Source organism: Meles meles, chromosome 18 (assembly GCF_922984935.1).
Source record: "Meles meles chromosome 18, mMelMel3.1 paternal haplotype, whole genome shotgun sequence".
In the NCBI taxonomy this organism is placed as follows: domain Eukaryota; kingdom Metazoa; phylum Chordata; class Mammalia; order Carnivora; family Mustelidae; genus Meles; species Meles meles.
The window spans coordinates 62,196,899-62,219,355 of NC_060083.1; the positions used below are offsets into that span (position 1 = coordinate 62,196,899).

At 58.6% G+C, this 22,457-nt stretch overlaps 1 protein-coding gene across 1 annotated transcript in view; it reads left to right on the forward strand.

Moving 5' to 3' along the window:
- CCDC40 (coiled-coil domain containing 40) overlaps positions 1-22,115 on the forward strand; it is a 50,171-nt gene extending 28,056 nt beyond the window's left edge. The window contains exons 17-27 of the mRNA XM_045986289.1: positions 1,162-1,283; positions 7,629-7,872; positions 7,959-8,141; positions 11,239-11,484; positions 12,374-12,587; positions 13,282-13,451; positions 13,588-13,679; positions 15,199-15,319; positions 18,422-18,610; positions 20,211-20,369; positions 21,440-22,115. Coding sequence (XP_045842245.1) covers positions 1,162-1,283; positions 7,629-7,872; positions 7,959-8,141; positions 11,239-11,484; positions 12,374-12,587; positions 13,282-13,451; positions 13,588-13,679; positions 15,199-15,319; positions 18,422-18,610; positions 20,211-20,369; positions 21,440-21,688 — 1,989 coding nt within the window. The 3' untranslated portion in view covers positions 21,689-22,115. The remainder of the gene's footprint in view (positions 1-1,161; positions 1,284-7,628; positions 7,873-7,958; positions 8,142-11,238; positions 11,485-12,373; positions 12,588-13,281; positions 13,452-13,587; positions 13,680-15,198; positions 15,320-18,421; positions 18,611-20,210; positions 20,370-21,439) is intronic.
- Positions 22,116-22,457: the final 342 nt, after the last annotated feature.

Consider the following 22,457-nt stretch of genomic DNA (forward strand, 5'->3'; position numbering starts at 1 on the left):
AGGGCGTCACCAGCAGAGTGAAGAAGGGACACCCGCCCAGGAAAGACAGCCTTTCACCTACGAGTGCCTTTGGTGGTGGCAACAGATCGTACAAGTCAGTAGGAAATGCCCGGCGCTACTACGGGACGGTCGTGGGTGTAGGCACAGGCTTGTGTCTCTCAGTGACTTCTGCCCCTCGCTGCTGGGTGTGTCCCCGCCAGGCAGGGCAGCCCTGCGTCCCATTCACTTTGCCTTCCCGCACCTGGAACGGCACAGGCCACAGCAGGTGCACCACAGACACCGTGATAGAAGGGAACCAGCACAGAGGGGACTGGCCCCCCCGGCTGGTCGTGAAAACACATGGGATCCCATGCACCCACCCCACCCCGAAGACTCCCCTGCCCCCTTCCAAAATACCGCCTGGGCCTCATTCCAAAGAAACTACTCCAGAAGCAATCAGAAATTTTGTGCATTAAAAACTCCACAAAGTGAATAGTGATTCACTGGGGACGCCTTGTTTGGTTCAACAGCAAAGTCCCAAGGGCAGGGCGTTAGCCGCAAAAGTCAGGATATATCCCAACAATCAAATAGACCCTTGCTGATATGGAACCCTGGGTACAATGTGCTAATTTTTAATTCCAGGCTATAAAACAACATAGATAATATGATTTCACACACACGTGCACACACACACACACACACACACACACACACACACACCAGGGCCCAGCGGATGCTCCCACGGAGCTACAGGTCATTCTCGACAGCTCCGGCTCCTACGGGAAGGGGTGTCAGGCACGAAGGCTGTGCCCATCTCTTGTGACCGAAACTCCAGTCTGTGGACGGTGCTCACGGTGAGAATCAGCGACACCTCCCAGCCCCAGCGTCCGGGGTCTGGGTGTGACGGGTGTCATCCCTGCTGGCTCCCATCATCTCCTCCTCCTGGAGCCCTGACGTGAGGGCCTTGGGGCCCGGAGTCAGGGCTCGGCTGGGTGTTTCGCTGTGTCTTTAGACCTGTATTATTTCAGCACGTGCCGTTTTGCTGGGCGGGGTCAGAAAAGCAAGGGTCACACTGGGGAAGGAGATGCTCCAGGACGTCTGGGGCTTTTCAGACATCCTCCTGGGGCCTTGATCGGAATGAGGTTGGACCAACGTCCCCGTAACCCCGGCTCCTCCCCGCAGGCCTGCATGGAGATCGACGCCATCAACATGGAGAAAAGGCACGTCCTGCAGCAGTGGGCAGCCTGCCTGGTGGGCATGAAGCACCGCGACGAGGCCCACAGGACCATCCAGGAGGCACTGAGGTATGGGCACACCCAGGATGGCCTCTGGCCGCCCTTCAGGGGCACCACGGTGTGGGGGCTGGTGGCACAGGGCGACAGGTGGACATTCAGATCGCTGCACTCACACCTCCCCAGGTGCGCCCACAGCGCTTCCTGCTGGACCCGCTGGGACAAAGGGGTGCACCTGCGGCCCCACAGCCCCGGCTGCCGCCCTGAAAGCTCCCTATTATTCACCAAGATCCAGCGTTTTCAGACTCTCCGTGGTACCGGGACAGTAGAGCTTTCGTTCTCAGGCTTCCTGGGAAGATTAGGACAAACGGTGGGAGAAGGAGAAAGGGGTGTTTATCTCTGGGAGAGAAGGTCTCCCCCTCCTTTGCTCTTCACCACCTGTGTGCGGAGACCATCCCGGATCCCGTCTTAATCTCCCCGCGGGGGGGAAGGAAGAGGGCCCTCCTGCAGTCCCTAGGTGACGGGGACCCCGGCGCGGGGCGGAGGGCAGGAAGGAGGGAGTGAGCCACTCTCGGCGGCTCTGCATCTCCGGGGCTTGGACAGTAGGAGACTTTTCTCCTTTTTGGTCCTGCAATTAAGAAGAAAGCGAAACAAAACCACCACCCTCCCCGAACAAGGCACACACACACACAGAAGTAGCACGCCGCTGCGCACACACTGTGAACGCCTGGCTTTTCTCATTTGCCAACCTGCCCGGGAGACCTTTCCCGATCTCAGCATGGCGTCGGGTCATTCCTTCCTTTCCCAGCGTGACTGGGGGTGGCTTCCAACCAGGTGCGGCGGGTCCTCCCACTGTCTCCGCTGATGGGTCTCACCCGCGTCCCGGCTTATGACAGTGTGTGCTACGTGTGTTGAGCCCGGAGTTCTGGGGGGCATCCGTGCACGGATCTGCCAGGTGGTTCCCCAAAAGGCCGTGACAGTCAAACCCCACAGGGGGTTCCAGAGCCCGGCGAGAACTCGGCCATTTGGATGGCGCCCATCAGACTAACGGGAGGAAAAAAAAACATGTTTTGAACACTTATTTTTTTTACTCTCTCCCTTTTTTTTTTAAGATTTTATTTATTTATTTGGCAGACAGAGATCACAAGTAGGCAGAGAGGCAGGCAGAGAGAGAGGAGGAAGCAGGCTCCCCGCTGAGCAGAGAGCCTGATGCGGGGCTTGATCCCAGGACCCCGGGATCATGACCTGAGCCGAAGGCAGAGGCTTTAACCCACTGAGCCACCCAGGCGCCCCGTCTCTCTCTTTTTTAAATTTTTTTCAAGATTTTATTTATTTATTTTTTAAGACTTTATTTATTTGTCAGAGAGAGTGAGCACAGGCAGAGGCAGAGGGAGAAGCAGCTCCCTGCTGAGCAGAGAGACCGATGTGGGACTCGATCCCAGGACACTGGGATCATGACCCGAGCCAAAGGCAGAGGCTTAACCAACTGAGCCACCCAGGGGTCCCTCAAGATTTTATTTTTAAGTAGTCTTTACATCCGACGTGGGGCCCAAAGTCACAACCCCGAGATCGAGCGTCTCCTGCTCCACTGGCCGAGCAGCCGGGGAACCCCTAAATACCGTGTTTTTAAACGAGGCGCACGTGGAAGGTTGGTTGGGCCTTTTAGCAGAGTGAGTGCTCACACACACACACACACACACACACACACACACGACGCCCCCGATGACCGTAATGGAAGGTCTGGTCCAGTGTCCCTCCTAAAACTGCACCCAGAGGAGCGAGGTCCACCCACATGGCCCCCGCGGGATCCTGTGAGAGTCGTAACCGCAGAGACGCGCCATCTGCATCCATACGGGTCCGAGGAAGGAAGTGGGACCCATCCCCAAATTAACCTACCGTGTCGCTCGCCCCTCGCAGGCCAGGTCCGCGACTGAACTAAACACCCCACAACCCGGCAACGTGCAGACTGTTTAGAAGACGCAGAAGCCCGCGGCTCAAGGCCAGCACCCTGGTCGCGGTCTGGGCACAGCAGGACCCTTTACCAGGGGAGCCCCCGGCCCAGAAGCCGGGTTTGCTATCAGGTCGCGGGTTCATCTGTGTCCTCGGGGTTAGCTCACGGGGATCGGGGTCACCAGAGGCTGATGTGAGACGAGAATGCCCCGCTGTGCGTGTCCGCTAGGAGATGTGAGGGCCAGAGAGGCTAGCGCTTGACCCTTGGGCCCACAGGGTCTAGCCCATAGGAAGGAACACAGGGCTGGCCAGAACCGGGTCGCTGCTCAGGGAGTGATGGGGCCCCGGGCCCTGCCGGACTCCCGCTTCTTCCCACAGCCCCGGGCAGTCAGCCCGCATGCTCGCCTCTGGCTGCTCCTGCCTTGGTGGCCCTTTGCCGTCACCCGCCCACCCCTCCTCCCATCTGACTCCCGTGGGATTTTCCCCCATAACATGACGCCCTCACTCGGGTTCCAGCCAAATTCTGCCCTTTCTCTTTTTCTGGACCACGGTGTCTCTGCATCAATGCTGAGTCTACAGTTTAACTCTCAGGAGACACTCTGATCTCCCAGAGCTTGGGTGCGGGGGGGTGGGCACCTTGACATGGTCCCATGGGTCTCGTCTGTGAGCTGCACGTTGGGCGGAAAGCTGGAACGTTTCTGGTCTGGCCTTTCTTGCTGGTTTCCCTGTGCCGCGGGGCATGGGGCCCTGTCAGGAATACACGGTTGGTTTAGCTCAGCTGCCGGGTCCAGAGTCCCTTGGCCCCGGGATGTTAAGCTGACCCAAGGGGCCTCCAGACCCCCCAAGAAAATTCCCTCTCAGCCCTTGAATGGATCAGGCCCGACGCGTGGGCCACGTCCCAGATTCTACCCGTCTGTTCCGTTTATTTTCTATCAGTATCTGTTGATCAAGGAAATTGTTTTGTTTTAAGAATTTAAGGGGTGCGGGGCGCCTGGGTGCTCAGTGGGTTAAGGCTCTGCCTTTGGCTCAGGTCATGATCTCAGGGTCCTGGGATCGAGCCCCAAGTCGGGCTCTCTGCTCCGCAGGGAGCCTGCTTCCCCCTCTCTCTCTCCGCCTGCCTCTCTGCCAGCTTGTGATCTCTCTCTGTCAAATAAATAAATAAAATCTTTTTAAAAAAGAATTTATTTATTTATTTGACAGAGAGGGGGCACAAGGGGGGGAGCAGCAGAGGGAGAGGGAGAAGCAGGCTCCCCGCTGAGCAGGGAGCCTGATTCCCCATAATCAAGGATGTTCTTTTTTTTTTTTTTTTTAAGATTTATTTATTTGACAGAGAGATCACAAGTAGGCAGAGAGGCAGGCAGAGAGAGAGGAGGAAGCAGGCTCCCTGCAGAGCAGAGAGCCCGATGCGGGGCTCGATCCCAGGACCCTGAGATCATGACCTGAGCCGAAGGCAGCGGCTTAACCCACTGAGCCACCCAGGCGCCCCTTAAAGTATCTTTTTAATTTTTATTTCATTTTTTTAAACTATTATCTTTTTTCTTTTTTCAGTAGGCTCCATGCCCAGCATGGAGCCCAGGGTAGGCTTGTTTTTCAGGATGGCAGCCAGAACATCCAAGGTCTCCATGTGTAGGCTTCCATGTCGAGGGAGAAATAAGACCTTTTCCAGAAACTCCTTCTAATCTCTTTTGAGCCTAATCCCATCAAGTTTCATTCCCACCACTCCGTAGGAACCATGGTACTACATTGACTAAATGGAGTGATCAATTCTGTCTTCATGTGACTTGACTTATCAGCATGTGATACTGCATTTTTTGGTCTGTTTTAAGCAGGCTCCATGGTCAAAGTGGAGCCCAGCTCAGGGCTTGAACTCACAACCCTGAGATCAGGACCCGAGCTAGGGTCAAGAGTCAGATGCTTAACTGACTGAGCCACCCAGGTGCCCCCCTAAAGTGTGTTTTTTAAAAAATAATCTTCGTCAAGGATAAGTGATCACACTGTAGGAAATCTGAAAAACAGAGAAAAAGGTTCACAATACCACCATCTTTTTCCTTCGGGGACAATGACAATTTATTAGCATTTTGGGCACTCACAGGCATCTCTTGTCCCGCACGCATGTCTTACCACGCGTTCAGACTTCTGTGCTGCAGTTTGTGACTGTGTCTTTTTAAATTGGATGTCTTATTTTTATTGTCAGATTTTAGACATTTATAAGGCTGCTACTTCCTGAAAAAGAAAATGAGTAGCTTTTTTATTTTAGGTTGGGTTTGTTGAGGCTAATTTATGTGCAGATTTCTTATGTACAAAAGTTCTCCTTCGCCCGTGCCCAGCTCTGCGAGCACGGCAGATGGGCAGAGGCAAGTACTCCCCGGGCCCTCAAGATGACGGGCCGTTTCCTTCATCCTCAAGTCCCATCCTCTCCCCACCGCCAGCCCGTGCCAGCCCCGATCTGCTGTCTGTCCCGCCCGCCCCGTCATTCCCGGGAGGTCCCGTGGATGGAATCACACAGTGCAGCCGCGCTCGCCGGGCTCCTTCCCCTCCGCACACTTCTGAGCGTCATCCCCATGTGGGACGGTGCCAGCGCGGCCGCGTGTCTCGTTACTGCCAAAGACACCGCCGCCGTGTGCACCAGGTCACCAGCTGACGGGCTTCCCCATTGTTTCTGGTCCGGGGTGTCGTGGGCAGAGCTCCTGGGCAGCGTGGACGCATCTGGGCGTCTGGTGTGGCCGTGTGTTTCCGCGTCCCCTGGGGGAGCGCCCGGCCTGGGACTGCTGGTGAGCGTGCATTTGACCTGGTCACGAACGTCCAGTGTTTTTCCCAATCTCGTTTGTTCCATTTTGCGCTCCCTCCAGCAGCGGGTGCGACTCCCCCGTCCTCACCAACACTGGCTGTTGTCAGTCATTTTAACTTTAGCCACGAGTCGGGCAGTCATGGTATCACCGGAGGTTTAACTCTGCAATTCCCTGGCGAATGACGAGGTTGAGCACGTTCTCACGCGCTGACCTGCCCCCCAGAGACCTTCTTTTTTATATTGAGGGGCTCCTCTCATTACTCGCTCAGAAGAGATCTTCATGTATTCTAGATCCAATGCCTCTCTCAGACGTGTGCTCTGAGCATATTTCCTCCCAGCCTGTGGCTTTGTCTTCCCATTCTCACGACAGTGGCTTCAGAAGGACAGAGGCTTAAACGTTGATGAAGCCCAGTTAATTAATTTCTTAGCTCATGCTCTTTGTGTCCTCTTGAAGAAATCTTTGACGCGAGGTCCTGAAGCTCCCTCCGTGTCTTCTGCTAATTCTTGCCTGTGGGTACGCAACCATCCCCAGTTAACATCCATTGCGGCAGGAGACCCAAGTTCAGTCCATTTGCCCACAGTCCCAGCACCGCCGCTGAACAGACCGTCCTCTCTCCATTGAAAGACCTTGTCCCCTTCGTCAAATATCAGTTGGCCACGTGTGTCTGTGTCGGTGTGTCTGTTTGTGGGCTCCTGATTCTGCTCCCTCCACCAGTAAAACCACACGACCTGATAATGACAGCTTTATACAAAGTCTTAAAATCAGATCGTGGGGTCCTTGTTCTTCTGCAAAATTATTTGGGCAATTTGAAGTCCTGTAGATTCCCATATATAATTTTAGAATGAGTGTGGCAATTTCTGGAAAAAAATATACTTACTATGATTGTAATTAGAATTGCATTGAGGCTAAAGATCTTTTGGGGGAGAACTAACGCCTTAACGATGGTGAGTCTTCTGCTGAGTAAACACGGCACATCTCCCCGGTATCTTTTTTTTTTTTTTGCTCCCCGCTGAGCAGAGAGCCCATTGCGGGCATCGATCCCAGGACCCGAGACCATGACCTGAGCCAAAGGCAGAGCCTTAACCCACTGAGCCACGCAGGCGCCCCTGATTTTTGAATAAGAACTTCGAGTAAGATGCTACCAGTGGAGAGAAGCGCGGCTGCAGGACGTCTCAGAATGCAGGGAAACAATGTGTCACACGCATGTGAAGATGCTGCTATCCAGCACCCGTGTGTCTGCCGTGGTGTTAGTTTCGGGCATCTGCACGGCCAGTGTGCAGAGGGGGACCGAGAGTCAGGAGCGACACCCACAGGTGCTCCTCCCAGCCACGCCACGCACGTGGCCACTGGCTGGCAGCTCAAGGGCTCGGAGCTCCCGCGTCCGTGTGCATGAAGTCGGATTAGCGCACTCCCTTTCTGGGATCGCGCCCCTGACCCGCGAGGGTGGCGGGATCCGGCCCCGCAACAATGCCTGCCGCCTCCAGCCCGTCTCCCTTACTCTCTACCCATCAAAGTGGGCAGCGGTTCTGTGACTAGGTCCGGAAACAGGCGTCGCGATGGGCTGCTGCTAAGAGCTGGGTCCCCGTTCGTCCCTCCCTCCCGGGCGAGACCCTCCACGCGGGCAGAGCCCGGGCACGGGCGCTCTGAGGCCCCAGCTTTGCTCTCTCACTCCCGGCAGCGAATGCCAGCACCAGATCCTGTCCATCGACGGGGAGATCGAGGCCTACAAGAAATCCATCACGAAGGAGGAAGAGAAGAACGAGAAGCTGGCGAGCATCCTGAACCGCGAGGAGACAGAGGCGGGCCTGATGCAGAAGCTCACGGCGCAGAGCCTGAGCCAGCAGGAGGCGCTGCAGAGGGAGTTCAACGCCTACCGGCTGGCGCTGCAAAACACAGAGGACGCGCTGGGCAAGGCCCAAACGGTACGACCGCGTCCCCCACCCCTGCACGGCGTGTCCCCGCGGCCGCCCCCACACAGCCCTGTCCCTGCCCCTTCCTTCCTGTCCAGGAGTACGCGGCCAGCACGGGCGACCTGCAGTCGGTCCAGCAGACCACCCAGCACGAGCTGGAGCTGCGGAGGAGGATGGACGCCTCCATCGTGGAGAAGCTGCAGGAGCACCTGACCTCCAACAAGATGACCAAGTTCTTCCGCCAGCTCATCCTCAAGCTGCAGAAGCGGAAGACCAACCTGGTGGGCCATCCCCACGCGGCGGCCCTGGGGGCGCCTGGGCTGGCGGGTCATGGGCGGGGGACGCGGGCCGAGCGAGGGGCCCTCAGCCGGTCTGCTCACTTGTCACTTAGCTCTGGTGGCACCCACGAGCCGACACGCTCACACGCGCGCGCACACTCGTGTGCACACGCGATCCCACGCAGGCGCCCACGTGGGCGCGCACGTGGACACACCCGTGTGCCTCCTCCGTAAACAGCGTCCGACTCCTTTATCAGATGTCAAGTCTATCCTAGTCCCAGTCTCCTGCGTTTCACCGAAATACGCCGCAGAGAGGAAGGCGCACGTCCCCACGGGCTTTCTCCCCGGGCAGAGGCTGTTTTAGTTCACTTTTTGGCCACATCCAACTAACATTTTCCGTGAAATGTTCCTCAAAAACCTACATTTTCCTTTCTGCATGCCATTTCGTCACACAGACGAACGCATCATGCTTGAAAATCCTCTGCGGAGACACCTGAAGGTGTTTCCAGGTTCTAAACATTGTAAACAACTCAGCTCTGGACGTGCTCGCCGGACGTCTTTGTCCACATTCGTGAGGAGAAGCTGCTACGCAAAACCCAGGCTCGCAGGGTGGGGTCGCAGAGCCCCCGGACCTCTGCCCCACCAGGCGAGGCGCCCTCGTGGCCTGGGGACCTCCTCCAAGAAGAGCTCTCTCTTGCTCTCCCTGGGGTCTTGCTTCACTCCAAGCCGTGGTCGGGGGTCCCTGTACCCTTCCTTGAATCATTTCTTTGCCTCCCATGGTGTGACCCCCTCCGCGTCCTCTGCCTCGGTGGGCCCCCCTGCGGGACCCACGGAGACCACCGCGGCCTGCACCAGGCCTAGGACACAGCCCAGCAGACAGCCTGCCCCAGGGCTCCGCTCAAGTCTCAGGAGGAGGGAGCCCTCTCGCCCTGCCCACGCGTAGCAGCAGCTACACAGAGCTTCCTTTCTCTCCAGACTACCAGAAGCTTCCATCCGAGGGGCAGGAGTGGAGGGAACGTGGGTCCCTCCCAGCCTGGGGTTAAGAGCATGAGTCGGGCTCCCGTGTGATCCTGGGCTCGGCCTTTACTCTCTCCCTGTGTGAGACACCTGGCAGGCGTTAGAGCATCCGATCTAACCGTGGTTACAGTGACGGCAAAGGTGGGGGGAGCCAGAAGCTGTGCCCCTGCATGCCAGCGACTGATGGCCATTGTCCCCTGCATGTCAGCGACTGATGGCCATTGTTGGCAGGAGGAGGCTTGGCTGAGACAGGTGGCAGGGCTCCCCTGTCCTTCTGGGAGGGCAGGGCTGCTGTCTACCTGGCCGGCAGCCCGAGGCACCCCATCCCTCCCAGACCTGGGAGAAGGGCAGCTTGCCCCTGGCCTGGTCATAGCAAGGAAGTGGGGAGACAGGGCCGGAACCAAGACTGGACTCAGCTGGGTCTCCGTGGGAGGTCCTGTGTAATGCTGGGGGCGTCCCGCTCATCCTTTCTCTGGGAAGTCAGGGCAAGACCACCCCCTGGGAGCAAAACTCCAAGCCAACGAGCACGGTGTGCGTGAAATCACCCGCCAGTCCTTCGGGGAGGCTGCGCTCGTAGATCCCCAGACCCCCAAGCCCCCCAAAGCCCCCAGGCCCCCAGGCCGCCAGCCACCCTTGCGGGTGGTACACACACTACCAGCAATGTCCAGAGGAGGGCAGTAAAGAGTCTCGGTCTCACAAATTTGTCCATTATGATTGCCCCAGAGATGCAAGTCAAGCTCTTTAAAGGGGGCACTTTTTCCAAAATGTTAAAAAAAAAACAAACCCCAAAAAACTTGGGATCTGGAGGTGGTCCAGAAGGAGGGCAGGCACAGGTCTGCAAGTTAGTTCAGGAGCGGCCAGGGTGGTCTCAATGAGAGGGAACGGTCCGTCCGGAGCCCCGTGGGGCGGCAAGCACGGGGGGCAAAGAGGAAGGGGGAGCCCCTGTGGAGACCCTATCCCGGATGGTCCTGACCAAAAGACATGTGGCTCAGCCTGAGCTCAGAGGCTTGGAGGGTTCAGGAGCTTTACCGTGGGGAGCTGGGTGACCAAGATGCAGGAAGCGTCCAGGTGGGCAGGGTCTGGCTCTAAAACCCAGGACTGTTGGGCATCCTGCTGAGTCACCTGCAGGGGCCAGTCAGAGGATACATGTGAGACAGAGCCAGCCGGGGTCTTCGGGGCAGAGCCGAGATGACCCTGGAGGACAGGGAGCTGGCAGGGGCCGGGGCTAGGAGAAAGCTGAGAATTTACGTGGGCGAGAGCTAAGGGGCGAGATCATAGGGTCAGGACACAGCCACCGCTCGGAGAAAAGACTCCGTTTCCAAAGGAAGCCTGAGCGACCGTGCCTGCCACCCCCCTCCTCTGGTTCTCACAGATATGCTCCCAGTAAACCCTAGGTCACAGGTGGGACCCGGTGACTCTCCCTGAAAGCCAGCAGAAGAGGCAGGGGGTGCTCGTCAAGACTTTCAGGACAGTGGGCGGGGCCCGAGAAGCCCTCAGCTATGCAGCTCTGGCTGGGACTCCTGCCCCCATAACCCAGGGCTGGCAAGAGCCCAGAGCCACCCAGGCGGCCAATGTCAGCACAGTAAGATACCGTCTTTCCATGACTGTGTCCAGCTTTTCAGCAAAATGTAAGGACACCCTTCTGTACCACCAGATACAAATGAGAAGTCGTCGTTGAACTTGCCACAGCAAGTTCACAACCCCAGAGAGGAAGGAATCTGTTTCCTTCACCAAAACATACCAGCTGTCCAGACCAGCCCCTGGGCGCCAAATTCCGAACTGTGGGACAGGATGGAAGGAGGATGCTGATGACAACCGTGGCTAGTTTCCTCGGTTACAAGTATAAGGGAGTATTACGCAGCCGTTAAAAATGACATGAGCATAGAAGTCAAGATTGAGTTCATTAAAAAGCGGCTTATAAACCTATGTGTAGAGGGTGATCCTGCCTTTGGTTCTGGGGGAAGGTGGGGAGGTCATATATAAAGACTAGAAGGAAGGAGAGGTCGACCGTGGAGCAGATGCTCAAGGAAATGATAGCCCAGCGAGAAAGAATGTTCAGACATGTTTCCTTATGCTAACGCAGGTGACACATCTTTCCAAAATTGACGGCGACATTGCTCAGACCACCCTGGACATCACAAACACCAACTGCAGGCTGGACATGCACCAGAAGACGCTGGCCGAGCTCGACAAGGAAGTGAAGAAGGTCAATGACCTCATCACCAACAGTGAGAACGAGATCTCCAGGCGCACAATCCTGATCGAAAGAAAGCAAGGCCTCATCAACTTCTTCAATAAGCAGCTGGAGCAGATGGTTTCTGAGCTGGGGGTAAGACCTCAGGGCCAGGAGAGGCTGTCCCTGGTTGATATCTGCACCTGGCCGTCTCGGGGACGTTCTGAAGTGAACTCACACGGAACAGAGCCATTCGTTTCCCGCCTCTTTTATGGGTGACACAGCCGGTGGGGGGAATCCCCCAAGTCAGGGGCTCTCTGCGAACCTTCTTCTGCCAAGGTCCAGACAGTAACTATTTCAGGCCAGACGCTGTCTGCTGAAGGTCCTCACCCCTGCTGTCATGGCCAGAAAGCAGGCGGTAAGGAAATGGCTGTGTGTCTTCTTGGTGGGCTCTGAAACTGGACCCTGTAACTTTCACCAGGAACCAAATCTTCCTTCTTCCCATGCAAAGACAGCAGGTGGGATCTGACCGCGACTCTAAGTGAAGGCATCTGATGAGTTAGAGGCCTGAAGTCCTTATAAGTTACCCACATATCTCTAACGTGGGGGCATGTCCATGGGCTTCAAGTCCAGGAGAAAGATGGTCAGCTGGGCATGGTCTTGGATAGATCCCGAGCACCAGAAAGCTTCTCAAAGCCGTGGCCCAATGGACAATGAGGGAGTAAAGACTCTGGCCCTTGATGGTCTGTCCCTAAAAGAAAACTTGTAAAGCCCCTTTCAGTAATGGAGGCCATCCAAGGCTCTGCCCTTGGCCCCACAAGGCTGTGGCATGATGGGGAGGGGGCCACAGACCTCCTGAGACCTGTGTCTCCCACAGAGGATCAGGGGCAGGCGTGGGGCCCTCAGTCCCCTCGAGGAAACGTCCCCCAGTCCTCGCACGGATGCATGATCCCGGGTGGGGTCCCAGCCCTCCTCAGCCCACCCAGAAAGCAGACCTTTGAAAACAAGGAAGCTCGCTTTGCTTTTTGGTGACTCTCACTTTTAGGGGGAAGAAGTGGGGCCTTTGGAGCTGGAAATCAAAAGGCTGAGCAAGCTGATCGACGAGCACAACACCAGCGTGACCCAGGCCCAGGTGACCTGGCTCCGCCTGCAGCAGGAGATGGTGAAGGTCACTCAGGAGCGGGAGAAGCAGCTGGCGTCCCTGGACATGTTCAAGAAGGAGATGCGCATCCTGGAGCAGAAGAAGCTGCGGATAGAAAGTAAGCACTGGGCGGTGCAGGGACCCCGCTGGCTCGCTGCCCTGCTCAGGGAGACGGGACACCTCGCGCCCCAAACTCAGGGCCGTGGGACGAGAAGCCTTCTTCCTCTCCAGCTGAACTTAGAAAACGGTCCCTCCAGAGGCTCCCCAGCCCCTGTCTTGTCCCAGGCGGCGTAAAAACCAGGGTCTCTAATGGGCCAGGGTGCCTGGAAGAGCGAGATGAGCACCCTTCCCGGCCCCCACACCCCCGCATGGTCCCCACGGAGGCATCCTGGTCCCACCTGGTCCCACCTGGGTCTCTGACCAGAGATCCATGCAGATCGGCCGGGCCATGGGGCCCCATGGGAAATGCTGCCTGGTGTTCCGGGCCCCACTCCACCTGGACCCCTCATGCCAGAGGCCCTGCTGCCCTCCTGGCCTGCCCATTAGGGTGGTGGTTTTCTGGCCCCTGCCCCTAAGCTGGGCGGCGCCTTGTAGGGGGCAGGGCCCACCTTTCTTGGAGACCCAGTGAGCGCCACCATCCCGTCATCCCACCTGCTGGCTGTCCACACAGCGGTCCTTTCCGTTGTCTCGGAGGGCCAGGCTTTGGGAACGGAGCGTCCAGAGAGAGGTCCCCTCCCTCTGGCCCTTAGGGCCCTGACTGGGGCGGGGGCCACTCTGGGAGCACGGCCACCCCCACGTCCCCCCCACTGCAGACAAGATCGACCAGGAGAAGAAGGAGCAAAAGGAGATCGAGCGCCACATGAAGGACCTGGACAACGACCTGAAGAAGCTCAGCGTGCTGATGAGCAGGAACCGGAGCAGCTCCGAGGGGCTGCAGCGGCACAACGTGCTGACCGAGAAGGAGTTCGTGCTCGCGCTCAAGGTCCGGCGCGCGCCCGCTGCGACTCGCGCGGGCTCCGGGCTCGGGTGTCGGGGGCGCGCACGGGGGGAGGGCATTCGGTGGGCCCTGCGTCCCCCGGGGTCCCCGCACAGCCGGCCGCACCTCTGTCCCCGCGCAGGCCTCGGAGAGGGAGACCATCGAGATGCAGGAGAGGCTGAACCAGCTGCAGGAGGAGAAGGAGGCCACGCTGAGCAGCCTGGTGGAGGCGGAGTGAGTGCCGGCCCCGCCCCTCCGCCCCGCCCCCTGCGCGGCCCCGCCCATTCACAGCGGCCTGGGAGCCACGAGCCACGCTGGGGGCGGGACCCAGGGAAGAGCAGGTGTCTGGGCGCGGTTCCCGCCGTCCACCCTGGCCCTCCCAGTCTTCCGGGGAAGTTGAGTGCTTTGTTTGATTGTTTGTTAAGATTTTGCTTATTTATTTGAGAGAGAGAGAGAGAGAGAGGACAAGCAGGGGGAGCAGCAGAGGGAGAGGGAGAAGCAGGCTCCCCGCTGAACAGGGAGCCCCATGCAGAACTCGATTCCAGGACCCTGAGATGGGGACCTGAGCCGAAGGCCGATGCTTCACCGACTGGGCCACCCAGGCGTCCCCTTGAGTGGCTCTCTTTGGGATAAAGTTTTTTAAATTACTCTCTTTTTATGACGCCTGGCTGTAAGTAACCCACCCCCAACTGTAGCATTGTGAACGGTAACAATGTGTGCAAAGACACAGGCCATTCCGACTTCCTCCCTTTGCAGGGAAACCACAGTGCATACATCTTTCTTGTCTGCTTGCTTTTTAAACAAAAAAGGGGTTCTCTGTGCTGCCCTCTGAAGCAGTTTTATGTATTTTCTGTGGACCCACACTTCCCGCGGGACTGGCTGCGGAGTCAGCCCCGCCGGTCCAGGTCAGAGCCCACGCAGCACTCCTTCCAGCTCCCCCGAGCCCGCTGCCCATCCAGGCCGCAGTAAGACCTCCCGCCAGGGCTTATAAACTGTATCGGTCAGCGTTGTGGAGGCTGGAAGTCCAAGGTCAGGGGGGTCGGTTTGGGTGAGCGAGGGCCTCTTCTGGGTACTGGGCTTCTGGCTGTGTCCCCGCGGGTGCTCTGTGGGGTCTCTTCTCTAACGGCGCTGACCCCTTTCATGAGTCTGCACCTGGTAACATAGGCACTTCCCAGAGGGTCACCTCCAAACACCATCATGCTGGGTGTCATGGAAAGGGGCACAAACATCGAAGCCAGGCGGTGAGCATCTGTCTTTGCTGCTATGTGAGCTTCTCATTTTAACCGAAGTATCCTTAGCACACAGAGGTACGGTGGCTTCAGGTGTGGTGTAGCTGTGCCTGCACAGGACGCCACGACAGCACCGCTGACCAGGGAGGGAGAGCCCCCTGTGCCCTGGGTTGTGTGGGCAGGAATCTGAGAGAGCGCCTTGGCCCCGGGGTTTATGTTGACCCGCAGGTAACAGAATGCGGAAATTTGTTTCTGTTTGACAGTCAAGCCCTTCACTCAGTGCCTGGGTATTTAAACACGCCAAGTGAGAGACAGAGAGAGAGCATGAGGGTCCCAGGTACAGGCCCCCCTGCTCTGAGCCTGCCCCAAGCCCACCATGCTGAGCCTCTGCTCACCCCTGCCTTCCGGCCGTCCACTGCACGTCTCAACTTGGAGCAAGCCCTTAGGTCATGAGCTCACAGAAGCATCAGAAAGAAATCTCCTCAATGTCTCCCACTCTCACACTGCCTCTCCCACTTTTAAAGACACCAGATCATGCTTTGGGAGAAAAAAATCCAGCTGGCAAAAGAGATGCGGGCGTCGGTGGATTCCGAGACCGGCCAGACAGAGATCCGAGCCATGAAGGCGGAGATCCACAGGATGAAGGTGGGTGGGGCTCTGGGGGCCTGGGAACCAGGTGGACCCCCTGGGACCACACGGGCCACCCTGGCCAGTGGCATGGACACCATCCCCAGGGAAGGGCAAAGGGCAAGCACTGCGGGCTGCTCCCTTGCTGACCTCCCACGCAGGATCCGTCCACTTCGATTCTTCTCACGTGGCGAGGATCACAAATACCAAAAGACACACAGCCGTGTGCGCAGTGTTTCGCAAGACACTCTTGTACCCTTGCCCCATGCAGTCGGGGCACTCTGATGATTCTGAGGGCGGGTGGGGCCCCCAAACCTCACAACCCACTGGGGAGAGACATCCCACTGTCGAGGAAAGGTTTCGCCGGGAAATGTGTTCAGAGAACACACCCATCTTTTCCGTGGGAGCCTCCCGTTCTCTCCACCGTCCTCCTGAGCTGGATTTCGTTCCCTCAAAAACAGCTGGTGATTAAATCAGGGTCTCAGGATAAGCAAGGAAGGTTGTAAAAGCAGGCGGGCGTCACTTCCACAAAGCCGCTTTCTTTCTTTCTTTCTTTTTTTTAAAGATTTATTTATTTGACAGACGGAGATCACGAGTAAGCAGAGAGGCAGGCAGAGAGAGAGGAGGAAGTAGGCTCCCCACCGAGCAGAGAGCCCGATGCAGGACTCGATCCCAGGACCCTGAGATCATGACCCGAGCTGAAAGCAGAGGCTTAACCCACTGAGCCACCCAGGTGCCCCCACAAAGCCGCTTTCAATCAGGACCCCTGCCTGCGGCATTCAGATCAAATGCATATGCTACTGATAAGTTTTTAAAACGCTCCATTTAACTGACTTTTCGGACTCTGGAAGCCACATGCGTTGGCTGCAGCAGGTCAGACCCCTCCGACCCCGAACCAAAAAAAAAAAAAAAAAACCAAGCGCTTGCGCATGCGCACAGGGGCGTCCCCCTCCCTCCGCCGATGACTTGCGGCTCCTTCCTTTCCTTCGCAAAAATGGGATCTGCGCATCTAGCTTGGCAGCTTGTTTTTCAAAAAATATGGACATTAGCCCGGTTTTTAACAGTTACAGAATGTCCTCGTATGTATCCTAACTTCTTGGAGCTTGTCCGGGTTGGTGAGAATCCAGAGTGTCCCGGTCCCCCGTGCTTGCCATACCGTCCTTTCTTGCTGGGGTTTGCTGCAGGTTAGACTCCCCAAAGTGGGAACACAGGGCGGAGGAGTGTACAGTCTGTACCAGAGCCCCTCGGATCATTTTTCCAAGAGGTGCTCAAGGACAGCCACGTCCCGAGAGCCTGGGCACCTCGAGGTGTCCTCAGCCCATGAGGCTTTATTTTCAAATTGAGGGGTTTAACCGAGCTCACCCCGGGTGGCACGGTCCCGTGAGCTGTGACAAAAATGTACAGCCAGGGGCGCCTGGGTGGCTCAGTGGGTTAAAGCCTCTGCCTTCGGCCCAGGTCATGATCTCAGGGTGCTGGGATCGAGCCCCGCATCGGGCTCTCTGCTCAGCAGGAAGCCTGCTTCCTCCTCTCTCTCTGCCTGCTTCTCTGCCTACTTGTGATCTCTGTCTCTCTAGTAAATAAATAAAATCTTTAAAAAAAAATGTACAACCACATAACCACCCCCCTTCGTGATATGCAGTATCTCCATCACCCGCGGGTCCCCTCGTGCCCCCTGCACTCTGCGTCCCACGCCCCAGTCCCCGACTCTCCCAGGATGTCACAGACGCAGACGCTGCAGCGTGAACTATTATTGCGAGTGCGGCTTTTCTCACACCCCGGAACGCATCCGAGACCCCTCACGTCGGTGAGGCCCGCTCTGTTCTCTGTGCATCACTGCGGTGGTGCATCTAGGAAATCATAGCTCAGCCCACGGTCACAGAGATTTTTTTTCTTATATTTTCTTCTAGAAGATTTGTACTTCCCTGTTTTCTGTTATGGGTTATTGAGCGTGTGTCTGTGTGTGCGCGCGCGCACGTGTGTCTGTGTGTGTGTGTGTGGCAAGCACTTCCTCAATTTCCCATTTCCATTTTCTTCTTGGCACCTCGGGGGAGTTTGGGCACGTCACCATTACTAAGCCCCGCCTCGGACACCCGTCCCACACGTTCTCCCTCGTCTGCTGCTGGCCTTCGCGCTCTCTGCTCTGGTCTCTCCCCACTCACGGGGTCGTTACGGTTCATGCCGTGAGGCGTGTCTGCCTTCCGCGCGGCTTCTGGGTTTCCTGGATTGCTCTAGACGGCCACCGCAGCTTGAAATGACACAAATATGTTCCCAAGTTCTCTGCACGTGTTTGCACATCTTGAGATCCTGAATCCACCTGGAATTAATTTTTGGACATGGCGTGAAGCAGGGGCCCATTGCTGTTCTCTCAGCTGGGGTGTGAGTCTCGCTGGCATTCCCAGATCATCTGGGCTCATTCGCTGAGCCATCGCCGCACTGACGACAGCCCATCTGTGCCGTCCCCGTCCTGGGCTCCCGCCCCTGCAGGCGTGAGGCTGCTGCCACGCTTTAAACCCGGTGGGCTAGTCTCCCACCACCACCCTTGACGTGGGGGTTCCTGCCTGTTTATCCTTTTTTATTCTGAACCGGCTTCACTGACGGACGCACAAGGAGATGAATTTATTTTCAAAGTCCGGCTGGACGGGTTTAGCTCAGGCCCACGTCTCTGTCCCCACGACCGAAACGGAACACTCCTAACACCCGAGAAAGGCCTCACGTGGCCCTTACAGTCAGCGTCAGCGACAACCCGGGCCCCGGCCCTGGTCCCACAGACCCTTCCTGTCACCATCTCCCAAAACCACGACTAAGAAATCAACGCTGGTACAGGTGTCCCCGCTTTCTTGGCTACCGTCCCTTTTCTGCTCCAGAATCCCACCCAGGCTGCACGTGGCGGTCCTCAGTCTGCCAACCTCCCCTGGCCTCTGCCAGTTTCTAGTTTTCCCCTTGCCAGTGCACTCTTTACATGGACCTCCGGCTCATTCTGACCAGCGGCGGATGGCTCCGGAGCCCTCTGTCCTCGGGCACGTCCCCCTCACTGGCTCCCTGCCAGGTCAGGGTTCAGCGGAGTCAGCGGAGGTGGCGCTGGGCGCTCTCCCTCACGGCCCCCCTGCCCTGTACACCCAGGTCAGGCACGGGCAGCTGCTGAAGCAGCAGGAGAAGATGATCCGGGACATGGAGCTGGCCGTCGCCCGCAGAGAGACCATCTCCACCCAGGCCAAGGGGCAGGCCGAGATGGACAAGAAGTTGCTCACCCGGACGGACTTCCACCGCCAGCAGACGGAGCTGCGACGCAAGATCAGGGACATTCACAAGGTAGGGGGCCCTGTGTCAAGAGGGAGCGTGCCGTGGACCCGGTCCCTCTGTCCTGCCCGCCTGCTTCTCAGCACTGCCCCTGCTCCTGCCCCCATTCCCAGAGCTGAGTCAGGGCTCCTGTGTGGGGCGGTCTGACCAGGCTGAGAAGAGGCAGTGGGGGGCTGCGGGGGGACGGAGGCTGGCTCCGGAACCAGACTAGCCAGCTGTCCCCTGTACCATCTGGGCCTGAGCCCCACGCCCCACGTGCCGGTTCTGGGTAGAGATGCAGCGGCTGTCACTGTGCCCTTGAGGGGGTCCGGTTTGGGTTTTGCAGAAGAACCACACAGAGCGGTACAGCCCAGGGCCAGAGAGCGCCAGATTTCAGCCCCTCACCCAGCACCTCACAGAACCGGCGTCAGGGATGCACGGCGTGTTGAACCGTGGCTCATGTTGAGTCCCTGTGTCTCTGAGCCCAGCTGGTGGGGGGACAGGATGGTGGGCACTTGGAAGGCCACACCCTCGTGCACCAGGCCGTATCAGCGAGCACATAGCGTGTGCCCTGCCCAGCCCCCACCCCCTCGGCCGTCACAGGCCTCTGGTTCTGACTCCCTTGGCCTGTGTGACCTTGGGCGTATGTGGGGACATTTCCGAGCCTGCGTTTCTGCCTCTGCCGGGTGATATATGAGCAGTAGCCCCCCCCCAGGTAGGTGAAGGCTCGCCCGAGAAAGAACCCGGTCTCCGAGCCCCGCTGGGCTCCAGACAAGCTGTTCCACTCGAGGCTCAGGCATGTTGCCTGACAGCTCCGTGCCTCAGCTTCGTGGCCTGTGGAATGGGTACGCATCTCGTACAGCTGTCCGGAGGATGACCTGGAGACTGTCGGGAGAGCCTCTGAAGGCCTACGAATGGTCTTTTCTTGGTCCTTGTCGGCCGATCCTCTCTGCCACGCTGGTCACTCCTGATGTCCACTCCTCTCTACCCCGGGGCTCCCCAGCTGCCACCCCTGCCCTGCCCTCCCTGACGCCCGCTCAGCTCCGGCTACAGGGGGTCTGCGCCCGGAGCCTCCTGCCACACACATCTCCACGCGCCACACCAAGACCGCCGGCGTTCATGCGCAGACTGGCCCTTTGCACAGCCCAGATTCTCCCGTGTCCCCAGCTGGACCCCGAGAGTCACTCTGTTGCCTCTACTTTATTGATCCACTGGACCCCACCAGCTGTGTCCCCACCAACCCCGGCTGTCCAACCTCACTGTGACAGAGCCAGGCCTCCTCCGTGCCCACCCCCAACACCCCCCACCCCGCGAGGCTTAGCTGTTCCAGGCATCTGCTGTTCCTACTCTTGGCATGCAGGGACCCAGGAGCCCCTGGTCCCTGTGCCCTTGCAGACAGACTTGCTTCAAGAGGAGGACTCCCATTTCTCTCTCCCAGCCATGCCTGCCTTTGGGGAGCAGTCTGCAGGGTGGGCTTACCTGCCCTCTCACTGGGACTCGCCCCTCCAGGTCCTGGTGTCTGAGGGCAGGGACTCCCTCTGCCCTTGTAGGGAATCCTCCCCAGACTCTAGCTGACCCTGTCTACCTAGTAACCAGGAGGCAGCATCCCAGGACGGTCCCGTCTGTCTCCCAGGCCACCGAGGAGTGCACCAAAGCCATCCTAGAACTGGAAGAAACTCAAAAGCACGTGAGCAGCTCCCTCTCGGAGAAGCAGGAACAGCTGTCGGTGATGCAGTCCAGCACTGACGAGCTCGAGGCCGACCTGGACAGGCTCTTGGCCCTCAAGCAACAGGTAGGCCAGTCCCCTGAGGCACCAGGGCCACAAGCGGCCAGGCATGGAACCTGCCCCTCGCAGCAGCAGCGACCCTGCTGACCCAGTTAAGCGCAGGGACCCCAGCGCTGCCCAGCGCTCTGTGACCACTCGCTCACCTCATATGCCCTAACATCTAATAATATCGCACAACTCTTATGGCCAGGCACTGCCCTCGGCGCAAAAGCAACAGAGCAGGCTCCTGGAGGCTACATTTTGGGGACAGAGGAACACGTGACAAACAAAACGAATGAAAAAGATAGCTTGTGTTAGGTGGTGATAAACATTCCGGAGAAAAATAAAGCAGAGAAAGGGTCCTGGGGGCCCGGGGGTTTAAGTAGGGTCGTTTGAGAAAACATCTGTGTCCAGACTTGAAGGTGGCAAAGGAGTGAGCCTGCTGGGTAAAGCAAGGCAGGAGGCCACGCTAGGGGCGGTCAGAGGCCAGCAGGCTGGACCTGAGGGCAGAGAGACCACAATTCATGCTGTGCACAGCCAGGGGGCGGTGGTGATCTCGACTTTGGGCCCTTGTTGGCGAGGTGGGAAGACTGGAGGGTTTGGGGCTGAGGCGTGGCTCTGGGTTAGCAGAATCCCTCTGGCTCTGATGCCAAAGGGTCCAGGGTAGAACATGGGAGGCCTAATGGAGGTGATGCACGGACCAGGGCAGTAGCCATGAGGCTAGTGTGAGGCTGTGGGATTCTGCATATAATTTCAGCTGCTGCAGTGGGAGTTCCTGCTGGATTGGATGTGGTGTGAGCAGTAGAGGGGGGTCAAGTGGGTCTGCAGGGTCCGAGCCTGACCAGCAGAGACGGGGGAGGTAGCGCAGGGCAGTCCACCATGGGCCTGGCACCAGCGCTATCAAATGTCTCTCAGAGGACGGGCAAAGGAAAAGGCCCAGCTCACAGCACATCGGCCTCACCTCTGCGGTTTGGGGAATCCCTGTCCTTCGCGCTTCTCCCCCTGGCATTTCCTCCAGTCCTGAGTTCATGTGGGGCCAGCGGGTGTCCTGTTTTCAAGCTGCATAACCTGATGCGGGGTCTCTTGTCCCACCCAAGAACCTCTCGGAGCTGGTGGCCCTGCAGACGCGGGTCAAGCACCTCCAGGCTGTGAAGGACGGGAGGTACGCGTTCCTGTTCCGCTCCAAGCAGTCGCTGCTGCAGGAGCACAGGCGCTTGGACAATCGGCTGGCCGTCATCAGCACCATCCTGGACCAGGTGAAGAACGAGTACCCCCAGTTCCAGGTGGCCCTGCTCAAGGTCAGCCAGACCATCGCCAGCAAGCTCCGGCCGTCCCAGTCCCCCTAGAGAGCAGCCTGGACCCTCCCTCCCACGCCTGCTCCCCCCCACCCCTGGAAGAGACCAGAATCTGTGTATGGAGCCATGCCCACGCCCAGAGACGCCCTTTCAGAGGAACAGGTCAGCCGCCCCGACCCCGGCCGTTCCAACCGAGTCAACTCCCAGCGCTTCGGGGCGCACTTCGGGGCGCCTCCCGCCCCACGCCGCTGCCCGGAGAGTGCCCAGAGGGGACCGCGGCGCCGCCGCCTCGCGCCCCGGTCCCACTGGGCGTCCCCGCGGAGGGCCCGACGCCCCAGGACGCCGCCCGTCTCCAGCTGTCCCCGCGCGGTCTCGCCGTCGCGCCCCGCCCCGCCCCGCCCCAGCACCTGCCACCCGGCGGCTCCTCGGCCGCGTCCTGGGAAAGGGCCTGAACAATTTCCGGCACGAAAATAAAATTCTTTTCTGAACGCGGGAGAAACGCGTCTTTGTCCGCCGGCGCCGCGCCCTGGCGGCGGGAGGCGCCCTGGGAGCGCCGGGTCGCCCTGCACAGCCGCCGCTTTTCGGGGAACGAAGACGCTTTCCCTCCCCGAACGGCTTCCGCGGACCGGCCGCGCGCTGAGGGAGCCCGCGGTCCCCGTCCGGGAGGCCCCAAGACCCGCGCGCCGTCCCCGCCCTGCACGCGCGTCCCGGCAGGTGCGCGCCGCTCGCCCCCTCCCAGGCTCGGGGCGCGGCGGTGGGCGGGGACGGGGAAGCCCCGCCAGCAGGGGGCGCGCGCGGCCGGAGGCGAGCACCCTCCCCA